The sequence below is a fragment of the Bemisia tabaci genome, chromosome 8 (genome assembly GCF_918797505.1).
Source record: "Bemisia tabaci chromosome 8, PGI_BMITA_v3".
Taxonomy (NCBI): Eukaryota; Metazoa; Arthropoda; class Insecta; order Hemiptera; family Aleyrodidae; genus Bemisia; species Bemisia tabaci.
The window spans coordinates 27337464-27357413 of NC_092800.1; the positions used below are offsets into that span (position 1 = coordinate 27337464).

The 19950-nt window shown below is 40.8% G+C and overlaps 1 protein-coding gene across 1 annotated transcript in view; it reads right to left on the reverse strand.

Annotated features, from left to right (window-relative positions):
* Window positions 1-2112: 2112 nt before the first annotated feature.
* The window catches only part of LOC109033915 (uncharacterized), a 34593-nt gene continuing 16755 nt past the window's right edge, over window positions 2113-19950 (reverse strand). Inside the window, exon 2 of the mRNA XM_019046769.2 lies at window positions 2113-4018. Within this exon, the coding sequence (XP_018902314.2) occupies window positions 2651-4018 (1368 nt within the window). The 3' untranslated portion in view covers window positions 2113-2650. The remainder of the gene's footprint in view (window positions 4019-19950) is intronic.

Sequence of the window (19950 nt, forward strand, 5' to 3'; positions counted from 1 at the left end):
GAGACGGGGGCGGCGGGGGTTGGAACGTGCGAGGGGATGGGGGAAAATCGATGACCTACCCCTCTCCTTCTTCGACTTCTTTTTCTTATAAATGAGGATCCTCTTCATCTCTTGCTCCGTTTTTTTTCTTCATGGATAATATTTTGCTTCCTTACCACTCTTCGCTCCATTCTCCTCATCCTTCCTCCAATTTATCAGTCTCACTGAAAAAAACTTCGATCATATGAACCGATCGTTCAAAGTTACATAACATCCTAGCTATTCGGTTTGTCAAACTGAACTTTCGGTTCAGGTGACCGAACTTTGTTCGTCAGTTCACTTTACCGCACAGGTTCGGTTGGACGAACCGAATTAGTTGAGATGATATGGAACGCCGAACTTCAGTTAATACGATCAGACTTTTTATTCAGAGTATATTTCCTCCTCCTCCGACCTCTCTCCTTTTTCTTATTCTCTATTTTCATCATAGCTCTCTTTCCCTCTTCCTTCCTTCATTGTTCTCCGTCTGCCTCATCTTCCCGTTCCTGAAATTGATAGACAAAGTGATAGACAAAGAAGACAAAAAGGATTTGGAGGGATGCTATTTATGTAAGTGGGTAGTTGCGATGGACAAGGAGATGGGTAATAGACTAACAGACCGCGTATTCGATAACGGTTCGATGTATCGTTTGGTTCAAAACAATAGAACATAACCTCGAACCAAACTGTGAGGACTTAAGTTGGAAAAGCTGAAAATGAGAAAACTCCTAACAATTTCACATTACATTGTCATTTGTTACTCAAAAGAATAAAAAATTCTGTTACAAAAGACCCGTTCCCTCCGATTTCTAAATTGACTTTTGAGGCTATGTTAATGTTTTGAACCAATCGATATCGATACAATCTTACCTGTTTGATGTATCGAATACGATCTACTAACAGCAACCCACGGGGGGCCCTGTAATTAATCCATCATTTTCTACCATAGTCCATAAGAACCACCCATTTCAACAAATAGGATCGGTCTATACTCCTAATGTCTTCTTTGTCTATCAGTTTCAGCAATCAGCCCACACATTGGGCGTCCTTGCTTCCTGTTACACAAAAGCGCACAATTAGATCGTGTCTATTAGTGCGGTGATCCACACACCTCATATCCTGTGCCAGTTGCTAAGGCGGAGGATCGATACTACCGTGCTAAGAAAATACACCGTATGAACATTCGCGAGTTGTCAAATTTTCCAGAATAAAATATGTATTTTTTAGGAAAGTTATGCATATTTTTTCTTTAAATTTTCAGCTTTATGTGATCAAATTGTGAACAATATTGTCTGAAAAATGTGGTGAAAAATATTCATAACTGACCCAGTAAATTTTTGGTTTATTTAAGTAATTTTGGCAACGCCTGAAGGCTCTTACGGCGTTCTTTCTTAGCACGGTAGGACAATTGGCCGAAATGTAAACAGCGGTCCAATATAATGCTGTTTTCGCGGAATATCTAAGTAATACCTTTGAAGGAGCGTTGGATCCCAGTCGAGTAGAGATAATTTTAAATTGCTGGGACGATCGCTCCATTTTCTTCTGAAACATTTGAACTGCAAAACGAGTCTTATTTTTAGCGTTTCTTATGCAGATGGAACAATTCAGTTGCGAGAGAAATGTTAAAATTGTTTAGTAATTTACATTTCATTTTCAAGGCCACTTTGATGTTGCCATGAGCACCTATATCTATAAAAAGACACAAAAATAAGGTCCAAAAATGTTGGTTCTACTCAATATTGAGCTAAGCAGCATCGATTTAATTAAATTCATCGATTAAAATTGACCTTTTCCAACCTCGGCCTGATCTTCGAAATATTTTCAGGGTTGATAAAGGATCACTTCTCGAGTCCAAATTACTGACAATTTCAGATATTGAATGATTAGGGAGATGGGGAGTGGCGTTAAAGTTCAAACTTTAAACTGGCATGTCTCGTGAACGGTTTGTTTTTCAAAGATGATATTGGTCTCAAAATTTAGGAAAAATCAACAGCTTTTAGCTCATATTCTCAAAATTGTACCTTTAAAAATTCTAAAAAAATAGTTCGTTGTCACGTTTAACTTTGCACCACTTTTTTTGAACAGATAATAACAGTAAGAGCAAAAACGTAAAGGAGTAACACATTTAATAAATAAAATCGCCGATTCAGAAATAAATAAGTCAATAAATAATAAATAATAAATTAATAATCACAAATTACACCCATTCAAAGGTGATGTATCACACGTCAAAAAAGTTCTGACATTTCTCTCAAAAATAAATGTACCGCGTCCGGTAGAAAGAAACCAAGCCTCTGCAGCTATCGCCAAATTTAACTGGGCAATTTAATTGTTTATAAAAGAACATTTGCGAGGATTCCTCTGAAAATTTCAAGGAATTTGCTTCACTTTAGGCAGAATATTCATTAAAAATTGCATAAAATCCTCACCACCGTGCTCATGTAAACAATTAAAGTGCCCAATTCCATCTGGCAATTGCTGATGTTGCTTGGTTCTTTCCCGCTTAAGGCAGTCCAAATTAGACACAATTACTTAGATGGATCTCAATAAATATCAGTAGATCATAAGAATATTATCCACCTTACCGAGATCAAACATGAGCCCGGCTTTTAAGATCAGCTGAACTTGCATTTCAGAAAACGTAACCAACCCCATTCGAGTTGACATACCGCGTCTTGGATACATCAGTAGACGCGGAGTAGACAACCCCCAACATGGACCCACTGGGCACCGGGTCGACCAGCTCCTCCGAGGATTCTTCATCCTCAGCCGACTGCTGTTCCGAGAAATAGTCTTCCTCCGCATCTTTCGGTGGCTTCGTCGTAAAAGTATCCACCTCTGATTTAGGCTTTCTAGCTTCCTCTGGGGCCAAAGTCGCTCCGATCTGGGCCTCAGCCTTGATCTCAGCTTTCTGCGGCTCAGCCTTGATCTCAGCCTTCTGCGACTCAGCCTCCTCCTCCTCAGCTTGACAGTCCGGCCTCACCTTAAGGTCCGCCTTTGTATCCTCAACCTTCTTCGACTCCACCGTCTCGGTTTCTACTTTTGCAGATTCAGCTTCTGGTTTGACAGGCTCGGATTCTGCGGTGAGTCGCTGAGCGTCGTGTGCGTGGGCGAGCTCCATCTCCCGGTGGATGTTCTGGACCTCGAGGGCGTGTTGGTAGTGCTGCAGGGCGAAGAGGTACTGGTGGGCGAAGTCGTGGAACTGGGTATGGTCGGCCTCCGAGTGGCCCAGGAGGACGATGTCCGGCTGGACAGCCGTGTGGTCGGCGACCTGGATGTGGTCGTGGACGGTGACGGTCGTGTGGTTCGCGATGTCCGTGCGGTTCGCGCTCTCCGTATCGTTCGCAACTTCCGTGTGGTTTGCGACCTCGATGTTCTCCGTGAGTTTGGCACTCTGGCACGCTTCCCTGGTCTCTCGCGTTAGGTTGGCACTGCTGGTGAGGTTAGCGACATCACTTTGGGTTAAATTGGCCGAGTTCGGGACCTCGGTTGTTGTGGCGCGGGTCTCCCGTGTTAGTTTGGCACTATTGGTGTGGTTTGCGACGTCACTCTGGGTTAAATTGGCGGAGTTCGGGACTTCGCTTGTTGTGGCGCGGGTCTCCCGTGTTAGGTTGGCACTACTGGTGTGGTTCGTGACGTCACTGAGTGTCAAGTTGGCACTTGGGGCCTCGGTAGCGTTCGCTGCTTCCTTGGTCTCCCGCTTGTGGATGGTGTGGTTGGCTGTGTTGGTTGCGTTGATGACGTCACTGTGACTTTTGCTGTCTGTTAGGTTGGCGTTGTGAATTGGGGCTCCTGTGGTGTTGGCTGTCTCCCTGACCTCTCGCGTTACATTCGCACTGGATGTGTGGTTGGTGGCATCCTCGGTGTGGTTGGTAGCCGTCAGGTTGGCACTCTGGCTCGGCACCGCTGTGGTTGTTGATGTGACTGCGTCCCTAGTCTCACGTAGAAGGTGGCTTGTGGTTTGAGCCAGTATGCCCATGCAAACAACGGGAAAAATTATCTGGAAAAAAAATTGAAGTCGTTAAATGAGTTAGTCGTAAAAACGGATAAAAGGAATAAATCAAATACGTGTGTCGAAGGTTCGTGTTTCATTAGCGGGATCTCGTAAATTGGCCAAAAAAATATCGCTGGTTCGAACGTCAAGTTTTTACGCCCAATATTGAGGGAAATATTGCATGCTTTTTATGTCAATGCTTGGAAATGGATGCAATCCGATAGAGCTCTATCATACGCGGCATTTTTTATTTGATTTTGTGATAGCACTCGGGATATGAGATGCTTCGTTTTTTCCAATAATTCAGCTCGTTAATCATTCTTTCATTATTTTTGAACTGGTCAGAATTGAGAGTTCTCAATCCGTAAAAATGAACGTCACCATTTAAATGTATTAAACAGAGAAAGTATTTTACCAATTTCAGGCATAAATCTGCGTTCAGATTTGAGTGATGTGATGGCTTCATCACATCACGACAGCCTTGCCAAAAAGGTTTTGAAATAAATATTAAACAATTGAATGAATGTTGTTCTAAAACGAGCCAGAAATATAGATTTTTTTTCTCGCAACATTTTGTCTTCGTCTCTCGAAAATTTCCATCCTTGCGGAAACTCAATTCATCAAATTCTGCTATCTCGGGGTTGCACATCGATGGCCGAAGTGTGAAATCACGTATCTCCGTTTGGGACACACTGAAAAAAAATTCTCGGCGTTTTTACCAAGGTCCGTTGGTACCTTTACCATCTCACTTTTTTTTACCAATTACTGTTAATTTTACCAAGACAGACTGGTAAGCTTACCTAAAAACCGGTATTTTTACTGTTTTTTTCAGGTAAAAATACCACTTTTATTGGTAATCAATTCCCGGTAACTTTGCCATTTATTCTCGGCAATTCTACCACAGTCGATAAAAAATATTGGCGTTTTTACCAAGGTCCGGTAAAATTACCGAGAAAGTTCAAAAATTTATCGAGATTTCAGGGTAAAATTACCAATTCCATAAATGGTAATTTTACCAAGAAAAAACTGGGATCAAATAGAACCCTGAATTCTAGGTAATCTTACCCTTTTCCTAGTAAATACACCGAGATTTTTTTTTTCAGTGTACCCCTCGTAAAAATAAAGCAGAAGCGAAGATTTTGAAACACACGATGGAGATACGTGGTTTCGCACTTTGGCCATCGATAATTTTAATTTGAAGGGAATTTTTAGGTGCTCGTCGTGCGGAGGAGGGCTACAGAAGCGAGCGAGAATAACACGATGAGGGTGCTGAGGGCAACTTTCGAGAGCGAAGTAATTACCGCTTGCAGCGTCCGCGGAGCATTCATTACCCATGACTGCACGGCTGCACTGCGCAACGTTATAATTTAACAGTCAAATTCGCCTAGGTTAACGGATAAACGCAGATTGTCGACGCCGCGGCCGCGCCGTTTTCTATTCTGCCGTATGTACTAAGGAGGAACGCCGTATGAACCTTCAGACGTTGCTAAATTTCCTCCGTTAAATTACAAATTTCTTGTGGAAACGGTAAAAATTTTTCTTCCAATTTTTCAGACAATTTTGTTCGCAATTTAATCTAAAATATCTGAAAATTTCAAGGAAAAATATGCATTAATTTCGTCAAAAATACATCTTTAATCCGCGGAAATTTGGCAACTCTCGAATGTTCATACGGCGTTCTTCCTTAGCACGGCAGTAGTGCCTATGCAGCACATCCTCAAGATACGAGTATTGCGAGAATCCGGCGAATATAATCTCTACTGTGTCACCGAAGAGACGGAGGCGATTCTTGAAAGTTCGATTTTCCTCCATTTATATGTATGTAAAAAGGTCCGAATCTTGGAAGACAAGGGCACCATTTTACTCGAAGGCAAAAGTAAAGGCTTATTGCTTTTACTGGGTAAACACAGCTCTCCTGCGGAATCGAATTGGATCCCAACAAAATGACGTAAAATCTTTCGGTATACTCTACACGGATGCACGCATAACAGGAAAATTTCCATCAATCGATGAAAAACGTCCCATGAGAAGCGGCACCGATTTCTGACAACCGTCGGGTAGTTTGAACATATCACCTAGACACGCCACTCATTAATATTACCACGCGCAAACTACTTTTGGTCCTCCAACGCACAATGGAACGAGTTAATGAGAGAGGTTGACATAATTTTTTTTTACTGAAACTGCACATTTTTAAGTATAATTCGTCATATTTGAAATTTTAAGAGGTGTCTTTCAAAGACAATCTCACGAGAAAACCAATGGAACCACTTGTACAACCTCAAAGTCTCCTATGAACGGAGTTATAAGCTTTTAAAGTTCCCAAATTGTGTCCGATTTCTCTACTCATTGACACGTTCCACTGTGCGACGGTAACTTTTAAGCCGATTACACATACTTGCAAACGAGAGCGGGAACCTACCCATCAAAGCTTTTCTAAGGGCTTTCATTGGCCACAGACACTACCTTACCTCATCAATGGCCTTAATTTCACGTCCCACAATTTTTACTTGTAAAATCGGCTTTTCTCTGGAGAGAGTCATTAAAGCGCAGTCTCTGCAGCATACTCACGCGTCACTAAGCAGAAGAAGTCTATTTACGATGCCCTAGTGTAAATATCACCTTGCGGTGAGCTAACCATCACCTTGCGGCAAGGTATCGGCCTTGCCGCCCTCTCCGAGCCCTATCCGAGCCCTCACCGAGCTAGTTCATGGAACTCGACGACCGGGAATAAAACCGTATGACAACACTGTAGACCCAAATCCAGACGCAGGGCGCGAAAAAGGCGACACAGCATCGGGAAATACCCCGTGTTGGGTATGCTTTTCGTCTCCAAGGTTGCCATGCATAATTATTCCCAGTCGTTAAGTTCCACGAACTGACCGCGAGCCTCGAGGCACTCAGTGTGGTCGGAGAGGGTCGGCAAGGCCGATACCTTGCCGCAAGGTGATGGTGAGCTCACCGCAAGGTAATTTTTTCTCTAGGGTGAAGAATTCTGCGGAACACTTATCCCCTGTTCTACCGTGCTGAGGGGAAATGCCTTATGAACTTCCGAGCATTGCCTAATTTTTCCTGATAAATACATTTTTTCAAAGAAACTTTAAACTTTTCCTTCAAATTCTTCAGGAGATTTTATTTGCTTTTAATCTGAGGTGTCAACAAATTTCAAGATTTACCTACGTAATCTTCCTGTCAAGGAAAAATGTCCTCAGGAGAAAGTTTGATAACATTTGGATGCTCAAGCAGCGTTCGCAATAAGCACGGGCGGTGTAAGTAGTATCATCGTAAATAAAATAGGGTGTTCTATGCATTTATAATGCGTATGTATAATTCCGTTGTTTAGAAGCTGGAAAAACGTAACTAAATTTCAACGTTGCAAATATGTGTGCAACGTTGTAAATTGTATTTGTACTAAAAAGTTGTATGGAATTTTTGGCAGTCACTCATGTTTTTAGTTTCTTCTGTATGATTCCTTTAAAAAAATAACACACTTTTGCACGGAAACTGCGCGGTTGTGTCCTGGTGAAAAATTAAAATACTTAAGGCACTTATGCAACCATGAACTATATTTACGTTACTCCGTCTGCGAAACGACGAATTCTCCTTCAAGTAGTTGATTTCGTTCACTAGCTCATAAAGCAGGAAATATTAATTTTCTGAGAATCAAGAATGCTTTATTTCCCCTTGATGAATATACAATCCCCGCTGCGTTAGATGGGAGATAATCAAGGTTCATCTCTCAAAGCCATTCCTAAAACTGGAAATATGACTTTCAAGTTTCCCTGCAACGCGATAACGGCAAAGGCTTTATCAGAGTCGCAAATCATGCGGTCTAAGCGGCTGTGTTGTGAGATGCGAAACGCAAGAAAAGCTCGGAGGAGTGGTAGATCTAGTACGTGCACGGGTGAGAATCTACATCATTTATATTTGCGAAACCGAGAGGGCTGCATATCAATGCTCTTCAAAAGGCCACATATCACCGTCTTGCATTCGTTCTCGCCGTCTTAAGTCTACCGAGGTTTACTCCACTGAATCGGGCGATTTAGGGAGATTCGTTCGGAGATTCAGACTCGTTGGTTGCCAGAATGGACATGGGAACCCTGGTAAAAATTGGCGATAGAAGCTACGTTTCAAAATACCATAGGAGTTCTTACAGCCGACTGAAGAAGGCGATAGAAAATCATAGCTGGCTGTAGAAAGTGGAAAAAATCATACGACCGGGCTGTACGAAGCGATAAAAAATTATATAGCCGGGCTATAGTTCCTATCGCCGGGCTTTACACTTTATCGCCATCGGCTATAAAAGGCTATAAGAAATTGTGTAGAAATTTGCGTGCTTTGTAAATCCTTAAGTTTGTACGGAATCGCCTTAATATTTACAAAACTCCTTATTATACCGCCTTATTATATTTTCCTTTACTACATATTTTTTTCATCAATATTAAAATGAGAATAATCCTTACAGAGTGTGCAAACATTTCAAAGTCATGAGTTGAAAACGCTGACTCCACGAGATTAAATATTAGAGCCTAACACAAAGCGGAGCGGCGCCGCACTGGCGCCTTCAAACCTAACAGGGATACTTCACGCATTGCGCAATGCGTGAAGTATCCCTGTTAGGTTTGTAGGCGCCAATGCGCTGGCTGCCCGCCAGGCGCTGTCCCGCGCCGCAGCGTACCACGGCGCTTGAAGCAACTATTTCACACCAGAGGTATTGCACAGTGTCATACGAAATTGAAGGCGCTCCAACATATTAGGAATGACAGGCATCCTTCAAAAGTACGGAGCTTTCTTCGCAAAATAAATCAAGATACTACGGCCCAAAAAGAGAGCGGTAGTCTAAAAACTCACTAAGTCCTAGCATCCGTAATTAGTAACGTTTAGCATACACTTTATCGCCAGGCTGTTGCTTAATCGCCATGGGCTGTAAAAGGTTATAAGAAATTGTGTTCCCGGCTATAAAAGCTATTGGAAATCTTACATCCGGTTGTAGGTCTATAGTATTTTGGAACACAGATTCTACTGCCAATTTTTACCAGGGAAGAATGATTTTCTGAATCATTTTTTTCTAATTTATTAAAGGAAAATAATTGTGTAAATTTTCATACTGCACATTTATTCAGCATTTTTAAAAAGAAAAAAGAAATTGCACGATATTAAAAACACTGTTATCCCGCTGGTTTCTCTTTGCTAAATGCGATCCAGCTTATGTCTCCAATAAATGGATTGCATTTTGCAAAAAGGAACCAGAAGTATTGCAATGACACTAAGATTGCGCGACTTCACCTTATGCAGTAAAATTTCTGAAATCATGACAAAATATGAAATTAACATGGTATTTTTGTCTTAATTTTCAGCTTTTAGCGAGTAAAATAGAAACTGTTAATGGATAATCAGGTTTTTTTTCCCAAGACAAAAAGTTCTCAGTAATCTTAGCAACACTGCAATGCTCCTGGTTCCTTTTTGCAAAATGCAGTTCATAACTAGTATAGAATATCGGATGACAGCGGCAACTACGCTTTATAGACCAACAGAGATTTCCATCGAACTGAGTCTGACGGAATCACAAATGGACGTGTTTATGTTAAAAGAAACTATGTTGTACGCAAACCCAATGCACATAGTTTTTTTTTAGTGTGAATACGTCCGAATGCATCACTTCGGAAAGACCCTAAAGGGTAAAAAGTTCCCATGAATTCGGATTAGGATGAAAATTTGTCTGTCTTATTTATTCATTTGGGCTCCTCGTGTATGCGTAAGGGATGAAAAGTAATGTGCACTGCTTCGCTTTTTACGTGTCAGCTCACGCTTAAGCTTCGGGTTAATATTTTAAAATTTACCACGCTCACCTCTTACTCAGCCTTAATGGCACACTGAAAAAAAATTCTCGGCGTTTTTACCAAGGTCCGTTGGTACCTTTACCATCTCACTCCTTTTACCAATTGTTGGTAATTTTACCAAAACAGACTGGTAAGCTTACCTAAAAACCGGTACTATTACTGTTTTTCTCAGGTTAGAATACCACTTTTATTGGTAATCAATGCCCGGTAACTTTGCCATTTTATCTCGATAATTCTACCACAGTCGATAAAAAATATTGGCGTTTTTACCGTGGTCCAGTAAAACTACCGAGAAAGCTCAAAAATTTATCGAGATTTCTCGGTAAAATTACCAATTCCATAAATGGTAATTTTACCAAGAAAAAACTGGGATCAAATAGAACCCTGAATTCTTGGTAATTTTGCCTTTTTCTTAGTAAATACACCAAGATTTTGTTTTCAGTGAAGAGCTCCCATTTCCCGGAACTTTTGAATTTTCCTGAATTTTTCCCAGAACTTTTGAAATTTCCGGAATGCTCCGGATTTTTTGTATTCTGTGGACCTTTTGTAAAATTTAAAAGGAACATGTGTGCATTGCGAAGTTATTTTGAGCGTTTTAAAGTCAATAACGAGCCTATGTTTCCATTCCTTTTTTACGTTAGAGGACCAGCACAAGAGAGAGTCCCATAGCTTTGAAGAGGAGGATCGAGCTGTGGGCATTGTGGGCATTCATTTGTAACATGGGTCTCCGGGGAGAGTGATTCGGTTAAAGCTACGGCCAGGACGCTGAACTGGCTGAACCGCCTCGTGCGGCCACGAAAAGATGTATGAGAGACATATCTTTCATTCGCAACGTTGTCGCGAGCTGCGATAAAACCGATCCATTTTGTAAAAATCAATGCAGCGAGTTTGAGTCGCCGCAACGGACCTGCCAACGTCGCTCATCCATCAGTTTGCGGAAAGACCGCCTTGTCAGTGACAAACTGTCACCTGACTGAAAAAGTTCCTCTGATGAGCGTCTGTTTCGAATGACACGGATTGATTTTCAAATCGAAGACAGCGAGAAGTGAAACAAACACATTCAGAGCGGAAACTTAAAGGAGGTAGTATCCTGCCGCGCGTGGAAATTGATTTTTTTATTACAATCTTAGAGACTTTTGGTTAGAGTACCTTTATAGGGAGAATATGGACAACTCGAAAATTTGAAGGTTAGGTTTGATTAGGTCATGTAGTTCTTGGGGCCCAAAAGGGTACAACCTATGAACTCGAATTATCTAGTAGTACTAATTTAAACTGCGAGAGTAGGTAAACTGATTAATTGAAATCTGTTTAATCTGTTTGTGGATATGTTAAAAGACTATCATGTAAAGGAGGATGAAGTGCCTTGCCGCGGTCCTGCGTCCAGTGTTTTTAATTTTTCATTCTACTGAAATTTTTGAGGAAGGCGCAACGTGCAACTTATCGAACGCAGGTGTAACCGTCTGTTGCATACCTCACAGACTGAAGGCGATTTTAGTGCTTAGCGGTCTCCAATGATATAACATCTTCGGACTTTGTACATCTACCAACACTAGCAAGTGCAATGAGTGAAATGATTGAGGAAAAATATTGAAATCGTGTAGCACACTGCATAAAAATAAGGAAGTGAAATGTTTTTACACGTCTAGTAAAAAATGAAGTCACTCGATCTTACCACCGCCAAAACTACTGTACCGAGGAAAAACGCCGTATGGATCTCAAGGCGATTCTAAATTTCCTTTAATAAAACAAGACACTCTTGGTAAACTAACGAATATTTCTCTTCAAATTTTTTGTATACTTTCGTTTGTAATTTCAAAATTCCGAGGAAAAATATTCATAACTTTCCTCAAAAATATACATTTTATTAGAAGGATATATAGCGACTCTTGAATTTTCATACGGCGTTCTTCTTTTGCACGGCAGAAAAGGACAATTGCTCTGTTTTTTAACAACAAACGAAGTTGGGTTAGCTCGACATAACTTGTAGCACACTCCAAACTAATTGTATAAAACTTATTTTATGTTCCATTTATTTGCACTGTCGGTCTCCTCCTGTGAATGTGCGTTCGTCGGTTCATCCATTCATGATCTCTGGGACTCATTTAAGCGGATTCACCTGAGGCACTAAAATATAAATCAGTTCCTGACGTCGTCTCAATTGAGGACAGGTGGCCTTGACCCGGGACCAAGAGCTGAAAGCAGGGCTTTGAAAATGCATTCCGCTCCAGCTTGTCTTGCCAAACACTTTCAGGGTTGCCAAACCATTACAATAAAGTCCCTATTTTCTTCGGATCGAAATGGAATATTTTTTAACGTCTCCCTCGACTTGGTGCCGCCGAGTTTGACTGATGAGTTGTTGTTTACGTACCCGCCGCCTGGCGCGCGGGTGGATTCAAGTTTAAAATGCAAGATGCTTTTGATTGATAGACCCCGGGATGACACATAAAAACTCTACAAATCACCATCGTATATGAATCTATATCGCGTCGGGTTTAATGTTGATGATCCACGTGGGACGTCGGAGTGGATTGATGACAATTCCTCCTCTTTAGTCGGGGAAAAAATGTTTCGGGTTCGATGTAAATTGTTCGAAACTCGCTTCCTCCAACTTAAGTATTCTGTTCGCCTCTTATATTGCAGCACGTCTCACTTCATTAATTTGAGTTACCGCTTCGGCGGGACGATCGATATTCTGTTTGAAAGCTGCATGAAATGTATATGAATTGTGCGCAGAGCTAGGTTTCAATCGAGTTTCTCGCGGCGTGCGTTTATGCTACACGTGAAAATTCGTCTATTAATTGGATTACATTTTGCAATAAGGAACCACTATCTCTGCTCTTTCACGCAAGCACATATGAATTGCATTTTGCAAAAAGGAACCAGGAGCATTGCAGTGTTGCTAAGATTGCTAAGAACTTTTTGTCTTGGAAAAAAAAACCTGATTATCCATCAACAGTTTCTATTTTACTCGCTAAAAGCTGAAAATTAAGACAAAAATTACCATGTTAATTTCATATTTTTTCATGATTTCAGAAATTTGACTGCAAAGGATGAAGTCGCACAATTTTAGCATCATATTGCAATACTTCTGGTTCCTTTTAGCAAAATGCAATCCATTTTTACATAGGGAAACCAATATCATGTATGTTGTTTCTAAAATGGACCAGAAATAGTGGTTTCTTCTTGCAAAAGGTAATCCAATTAGTCGGATGAAGCGATTAATGTATAATTGTATTATGACGATCGAATCTTGAGGATCAAAATCCCAAAAATGTAAATGAATGCACATCAATCACCGGCTTCCAAATTTTCAGTATCCTACCATCTGTTAAAGTCACAAATTATCTCCGCAGAAGTAAAAAATCAGAACTTTTAAATTCGAAAAAGTGTACAAAAATATTTTTTAACGTGAAAATTCAGTCTTCAATACAGGGAAAATCCAGTTTAAGGTAAAAATGTAGTTTTTCAGTTTTGGATTCTAAACCCTCTCCAAGAACATCGGGGCAAAGTTTCATGCAGGCCGTATAATTTGCATTACCAGTAATATTATAATGTCTGAAGTAGGCTACGCTGATTCGCCCCACAGAGATTGACAGCTCTGACGAAAAATCCGAGATTTTCCTCACAGAGTGTGACCCCTTACAACAGCATGTTTTAAAAGTCCGAAAACGCGTTTTCGCTGTTGATCTCCCCCACAGATTTGTGGGTGGAATTAACAGTATTTACGCCGTTTTATTGCTTTAGTGAGAGACCGCGTAACAGCTGTTGATTTTCCCCACAAATCTGAGAGAGAACAACAGCAAAAAAATGTCACAAAACAAAGCGATAAAACAGCGTAAATGATGTTAATTCCACCCACAAATCTGCGGCGAAGATCTATCTAAACAGCAACTGAACTGCCGTTTTAGCTAATCTACAAGAATCGAGCATCAAAACACGATGATTCTGCGACCAGCGCAACTGACTCATCAGTCAATAACTGATGTACTCAGGTTAATTCCGTTTAAATTGGTCAAATTAATTCCTATAGTTGGACGGAGTTAAACAGAAAGGAACCAAGCCACATTGGAATCGAACCAAGAAAAAGAGGTTTAAAGTTTAGCTCTAGCATAAGACTCAATGTAAAAGATAAACTTCAAGTTCAATTTCTGCAAAATTTGCTCCAACAAAAACTTTGAATTTTTGGCGATAGATAGCAGAGCAGTGGTTGAGTTCAAAACTACTCATAACTCAATTTTTTCCAGGTTGTGGGTTGGTTCCTTTCTGCTTAACTCAGTCCAGTTTATCAATTTCTGCATGCATTTCATTTTATTTTTCCTCAAACTTTTAAGCGCTTTTTAGAAACCACGCTTCTCTGTCCACAACTAATACTTTTACAAATTAAGTGCATCTAATGAATGAAGTGAGAAGTTCTCCGTTTCCGAATAATCATGCCCGGCTGAAATGTACTTTTCCAGGAAATGTTGATGGAGTATCACACACACGCACTTCCACGTACTCATAGTAATTAATCACACAATGAAGAGCAACCCGGGAGGTTCCCGGGCTTTCCGGCTCCCAACCTTCACTTCCCGCGGAAAATTTTTATTCCCGGCAGGAAACTGAGTGTGGAAAATGTAGACGTGCCTCGCAATACTTCTCCGTTTAATATTCAATTAAAATGCTCGGGCTTCCTAATTGAATATTCTCAAAGCAGCAGGTTGAATAAATAGAAAATGAAGGTTGTCCGTCAGTTTGTTGTCAGTTTTTCAACCCTTTTCCTCCCTCGGAGCAGAGAAAAAAGTACAGGACTCATTTTCTCGGAATTAAATGAAGGAATAAATGAACTTAAGACTTAAAAGTAAGTGGTTTCGCGATTCATGCAAATTATTTTCCGATGGTTTGCTCTGCTCCTGCTTTTACTTCTCGATATTAGAAACAAGGTTGAAAGGAAAACCATGGAATTGATTTCCCGCCCTGAAAAAATAGTAATGGGCTATACGGACGTACCGTCCGTTCTGGACTCAGAGGCCGAAAGTTCCGGATTCTATAGTCGTAGCTTCGATTGCTCCGGGTGGTACGCCCGAAACTTTCGGCCTCTGAGCTCGGAACGCGGAAGGAGTCTGAACTTTTAAGACTGCAACGGCGCAGTGGCGAGGCGTGAGCGAATGGTCGATTATCGATATTTCCCCATTTGAAGCTATGGTAGAGAATCGACTATTAAAATTTTTGTTGCGAACACCCTGTTTATCGCAGAGCTCCCATTTTCCGGAACAAGTACCGAATTTCGGAACTTTTGAGATTTTCCTGAATTTTCCCGGAACTTTTGAAATTCCCTTAAAGTTCCGGATCTTTTGCAGTTTTCGGAACTTTCTCGGATCTTTTAGAAATATCCAAAACAAATTACGGAAATTTTGAAAATATCTAAAAAGGATTCCGGAACTTTTGAAAATATCGAAAAAGAATTCCGGAACTTTCGACGGTCACGGAGCAGGAGAAATTGGAAAAAAAGTTCCAAAACCCGGAACTTTTGACGGACATCGATTAGGAGCGCTGGTTTATCGATCAATTTCCATAGTTTTAAACGGCAAATCGATCGATATGTCGCGAAGCGCGCCGTGTCACTGCATCGGCGATCTTGACGCCCGGCCTTGAATCGGATCACGCCAAACTCGTTCACGGTTCCGGCGGATATGGAAAGAAGAGACGGACGCCGGATTTCGTATGCAGCCTGCGTGGAGGAAGACAGCTGAACCGATGTCACGTATTTGTGTCAATAGACAGACATCAGTATCGATAAAGCTCGGCTACGGACGTTGCTGAAACTTGCCGGGCGGCTGTCGCACACTGGATCGAGTCAATAGGAGAGGTCGGACAAAATTTGAAAACTTTAAACGCTTATAACGCCGTTTATACACAACTTTGAAGTTCTAAAGGTGGTTCCATTGGTATCCTCGTGAAATTTCCTTCCAAAATCACCCCTTGAAATTTAAAATACGACGAAATAAACATCAAAATTTGCAGTTTCAGTTAAAAATGTCATGCCCGACCTCTCCGATTGACTCGATATTAATTCATGAAACCGTATCTCTCTTAAATTAAGTACGTGATTCTTTCAAACAAAAATAGTAACCCATTTATCAGTTTTTAAACTAAAAATATACATTTAAAAAAATCGGCGTTTCGATTTGAGTGATTATATAGAGTAATGCTACAAAATTTTGAGGTGCCAAAAATGGTTTAACTGGTTTCCTCGTAGCATTTTCTTCCAAAATCACCCCTTATAATTTAAAATACGACGAAATAAACATCAAAATTTGCAGTTTTAGTCGAACATGTCATGTCCGACCTCTCTAATTGACTCGATCCACTGTACGACGGGTGATCGCGGCGGGTTCCGTCCCATTTGGCAACGGTGCATCCCCTCGATGCATAAGCGCGTTATCCGTGTAGCGTTGCATGTATATGAATCGCGGGATTCCTCGATTTTTTACGATCGCCGTCAATTTTTCACCGCTTTTCGCGAGATTCGATAACCGATGGCTTATTTTTAGGGTTGCGTCGCGGGTGGAGGCCGCGGGGATGTGTGAAGGGTTTCCGTAGCACAGTGGAACGAGCGAATAGAAGAGATTGGACATGAAATTTGCGGCTAAAATTTCAAATTTTGGTGTTTATTTCGTCACGAATTCAATTTCAATGGGTGTTTTTAAAAGGAAATTTTACGAACAAACCAATTGAACCACTCTTAAAATTTTTTGTTTTCTATTTTCGAAAATATAAGCGTTCAAAGTTTCTAAATTTTGTCCGGCTTCTCTTACTGATTCGCGGCCAAGTGTGCGTAGATCGATTTTGAGTGGATGGCCGGGCGGATAAGTGTAAGCAATTTTAAAGCAAAGGTAGCAAGGTCCCAAGAACCTAATTTTTCAGGAATGGCATTAAACTGTCAGATTGACGTGAAACGCTCTGCGTGAACAAATCTTTTTAAAATAAGAAAACAAATTGATTTGACTTTGGATACTATGATAATACAAATAAATTAGTCGGCATACGAGCTGAAAGAAAAAGGAGTCATTTCAAAAGAAAAATCTCGGTAGGTCCCGGGTTTGAATCTCAGTGTTGGCGTCAAATTTTCACGTAACTAACAAATGGGTCTGCAGGAACAGATTCTACTCCACTTTAATCCCTAAAAATTTGAAAAGCCTGGAGCATGGATGTTCCTATCGCCCTGATATCTACGGACACTAAACGAAATCTACGTATAGATGGCTGCAGGTTCCTAACGGAATAAAAGCCAGTGAGCAAGAAAAAAAGAAAAGGAAAAAAAAAACTCTCGTACTCCGTTCCTTTTGCTCCAACAATGTGGACTTTGCATACAAATAAACACCGATTTACATGGATATATTCAGTTGAAAAGAACTACCTGGAAATGAATTAAATCGAAAGAAACCAGGGCCAGATTAAGGGGGTGACCACATGGGCCTCGGCCCATGCCGGCAAAATTAGGGGGCGCCAAATTTTGCAATTTTTTTAAATGCAGGTACAATAAAATCGGATTCAGAAAAAAATTACAAACAAGAAAAGGTGCCAAAATCTCTCATTACCTGAGAGTTCATTAATTTCTAATTTTGTCGTATTTCGGTGATACAAAAGACTGCGCACCTTTAATTAGTTGAGTTAAGAGAGAAACCAAACACGTAATTTGGCCTGGAGCGACGCGGCGCAAAGAGAAATGATGACGAGGACTTGAGATGAAAAGGAGAAGCCCTCGACGCAGCGGTCGGCATGTAACACATATTAGCGCCTACGAGACTGCATGAATACTTCACGCATTGCGTCAAACACAGTACGGTCAACAGCGGTCGGCGCGGCGTGAAGCGCACAGTGCCTTCAAGACTACATGAATACTTCACGCATTGCGCCAAACACAGTGTAGTCAGCACGGCACGGCGGCGGAAGTTAAAATTATTAAACCACATTAATATGTTTGTTCTTTCTTAATTTTTTAGTTCATTTCTTACAAATGAAAGGCCTTGTCCCCACAGAGATAGGTTTACGGAACTGAACTTCCGCGCGAAGTTCCGTGAACTTTTGCTAGTAGTGTTGACAGGGTTACGCAAAAAATGGGTCCAACACGAGTGAGCGCGTCCTCCCTCCGGCACGTTCGCTTGATGGTTTTTATTGATGTTTCAAAATGAATGAGAAGAGGGCGGCAAAATACAGGCGGCCCATGGGCGGCAAGTAGGTAAATCCGGCCATTAAAGAAACTACGGAGAATTGGCGTGTATCACAGTCCTTTCCAATTTACAATATTTTCGCATGGTTCTTATTTGCATAAGTGCGCCGTAGCTATAATTGAAAAATTTACAAAATTAATATTAATACCTTTAAAATTTTGAGCCACTGATTGAATGCTAATATGATTTTTTTTCTTTATGGCGCGGCAAAGTCAAGAATATGTCTGCTTAAAAATGAAAGTCACATTCATTCAAAGGTCTCCCACCTTTTTAATCTTTTTACAGTATTTGTGAAAAGATTAAAAAGGTGGGAGACCTTTGAACTCTCATCAAGATTTACTTTCTAAGTAGTCTGTAAGGTATTAATGAGAGTGTGAATTAAGTGTGAAAGGAAGAATGTGAAACAATTAAACTAAAAACCTTTAAGTTTTAATATCTCTAAATTAGAAGGCAGGGAATTTTACAATTCCTGGTTTTAGATATTCATCGTATTATCTATCGTTACAATGTAAAATTAATATAATTCGTTTAGTTTTAGCTTTAAACCATGTAGATAGATACAAGGAAATACTTGTAGTAGTTACGTTACATTTAAATAAAATTCCGTCAAAAAAAAAAAAAAAAACCTACATTCCATGTGTAAATTGTAATGTATCCCAAGCTTCAAGGCACACAGAAAAAAAGTGAAGTTGATTTAAAATTCTGGATGTGAAAAAAATGTGCGAGAACTCACAAAATGCTAACTTACCCGCTACGGCAGTTTGATTTACATCTTAGCATTGCTAAAATTAAAGCTGTAGGAGTTAATTCAGCATTTTGTAAGTTCTCGCACACTTTTTTACATCCAGAATGTTAAATCAACTTCACTTTTTTTCAGTGCATGAAAAACGTCTTCACCCGAAACCCAATCAAAAATCGATCCGTCCTAACTGTACCTAAGTCAGGAGCAAGGAGCTCTGCTTTTGCATCACTTGCCTCAATCCCAGGCCCCAGATAGAATAACCCCAAGATTCGCTTTGATCCTGTCGACGTGCGTTGTGCGGGTGAATAACACGCGGCTAATTATTTTGGGGCGCTAGAAAAATATTGACGGTGGGACGAGAGGGGGGGGGGGGGGGGGGGGGGGACGATGAAAGGGTGCCGAGGCCATGAGCCCCGCGGGAAATGAGCTCCGAAACTTTATTAAACGAGGATGAGGGCGGAGCTGAGCGCGATCGCTTCTTGTCGTTCCTCAGAAGGAGCGTACCTCAATTCCAACGTTGCAAAATTCACCCCTTAACAATTGGACGTAGCTAAGCAAAATAGTCACATCTACACTGCCGTCCTAAGGAAAAACGCCATATGAACATTCGAAAGTGGACCGCTAGACAAGGTACGAATTTCAGCATTCTGATACATGTTTCTTAATCAAAATTGCACGTAAAACACGATGCGCACAACAAAAATTACCGAAATCAACTCCTTACAAAGATATTTAATGATTCCTGATGCGCGAATTCAAACCACCCGCTCATTAAAACTCAATGCTCTACGTGATTCACATGGCGCGCTGAACATTATCATGATAGTCTCTGCGATATAAAAATCTGGCAACCTCAATCTTGACGCTTTGGCTCAGCTATGGCAAATTGCTGATAGTTTGAACAACACATGGTGGGAAACGAACATTGCTAGATTGAAAAGCTTGCTGAAACCGTTGTAGTGCGCGATTTGACTCACGTAGAGCTTTGAGTTTCTTGTGAGCGGGCAGTTCAAATTCCTCGTAACCAATGTGAAATAAAAACGTTAATATCTTCGTTAGGAGTTGGTTTCAGTCATTTTCGTCGTGCGAATCGTGTTTTACGTGAAATTCTGGTTAAGAAACTTGTATCAGATTGCTTAAATT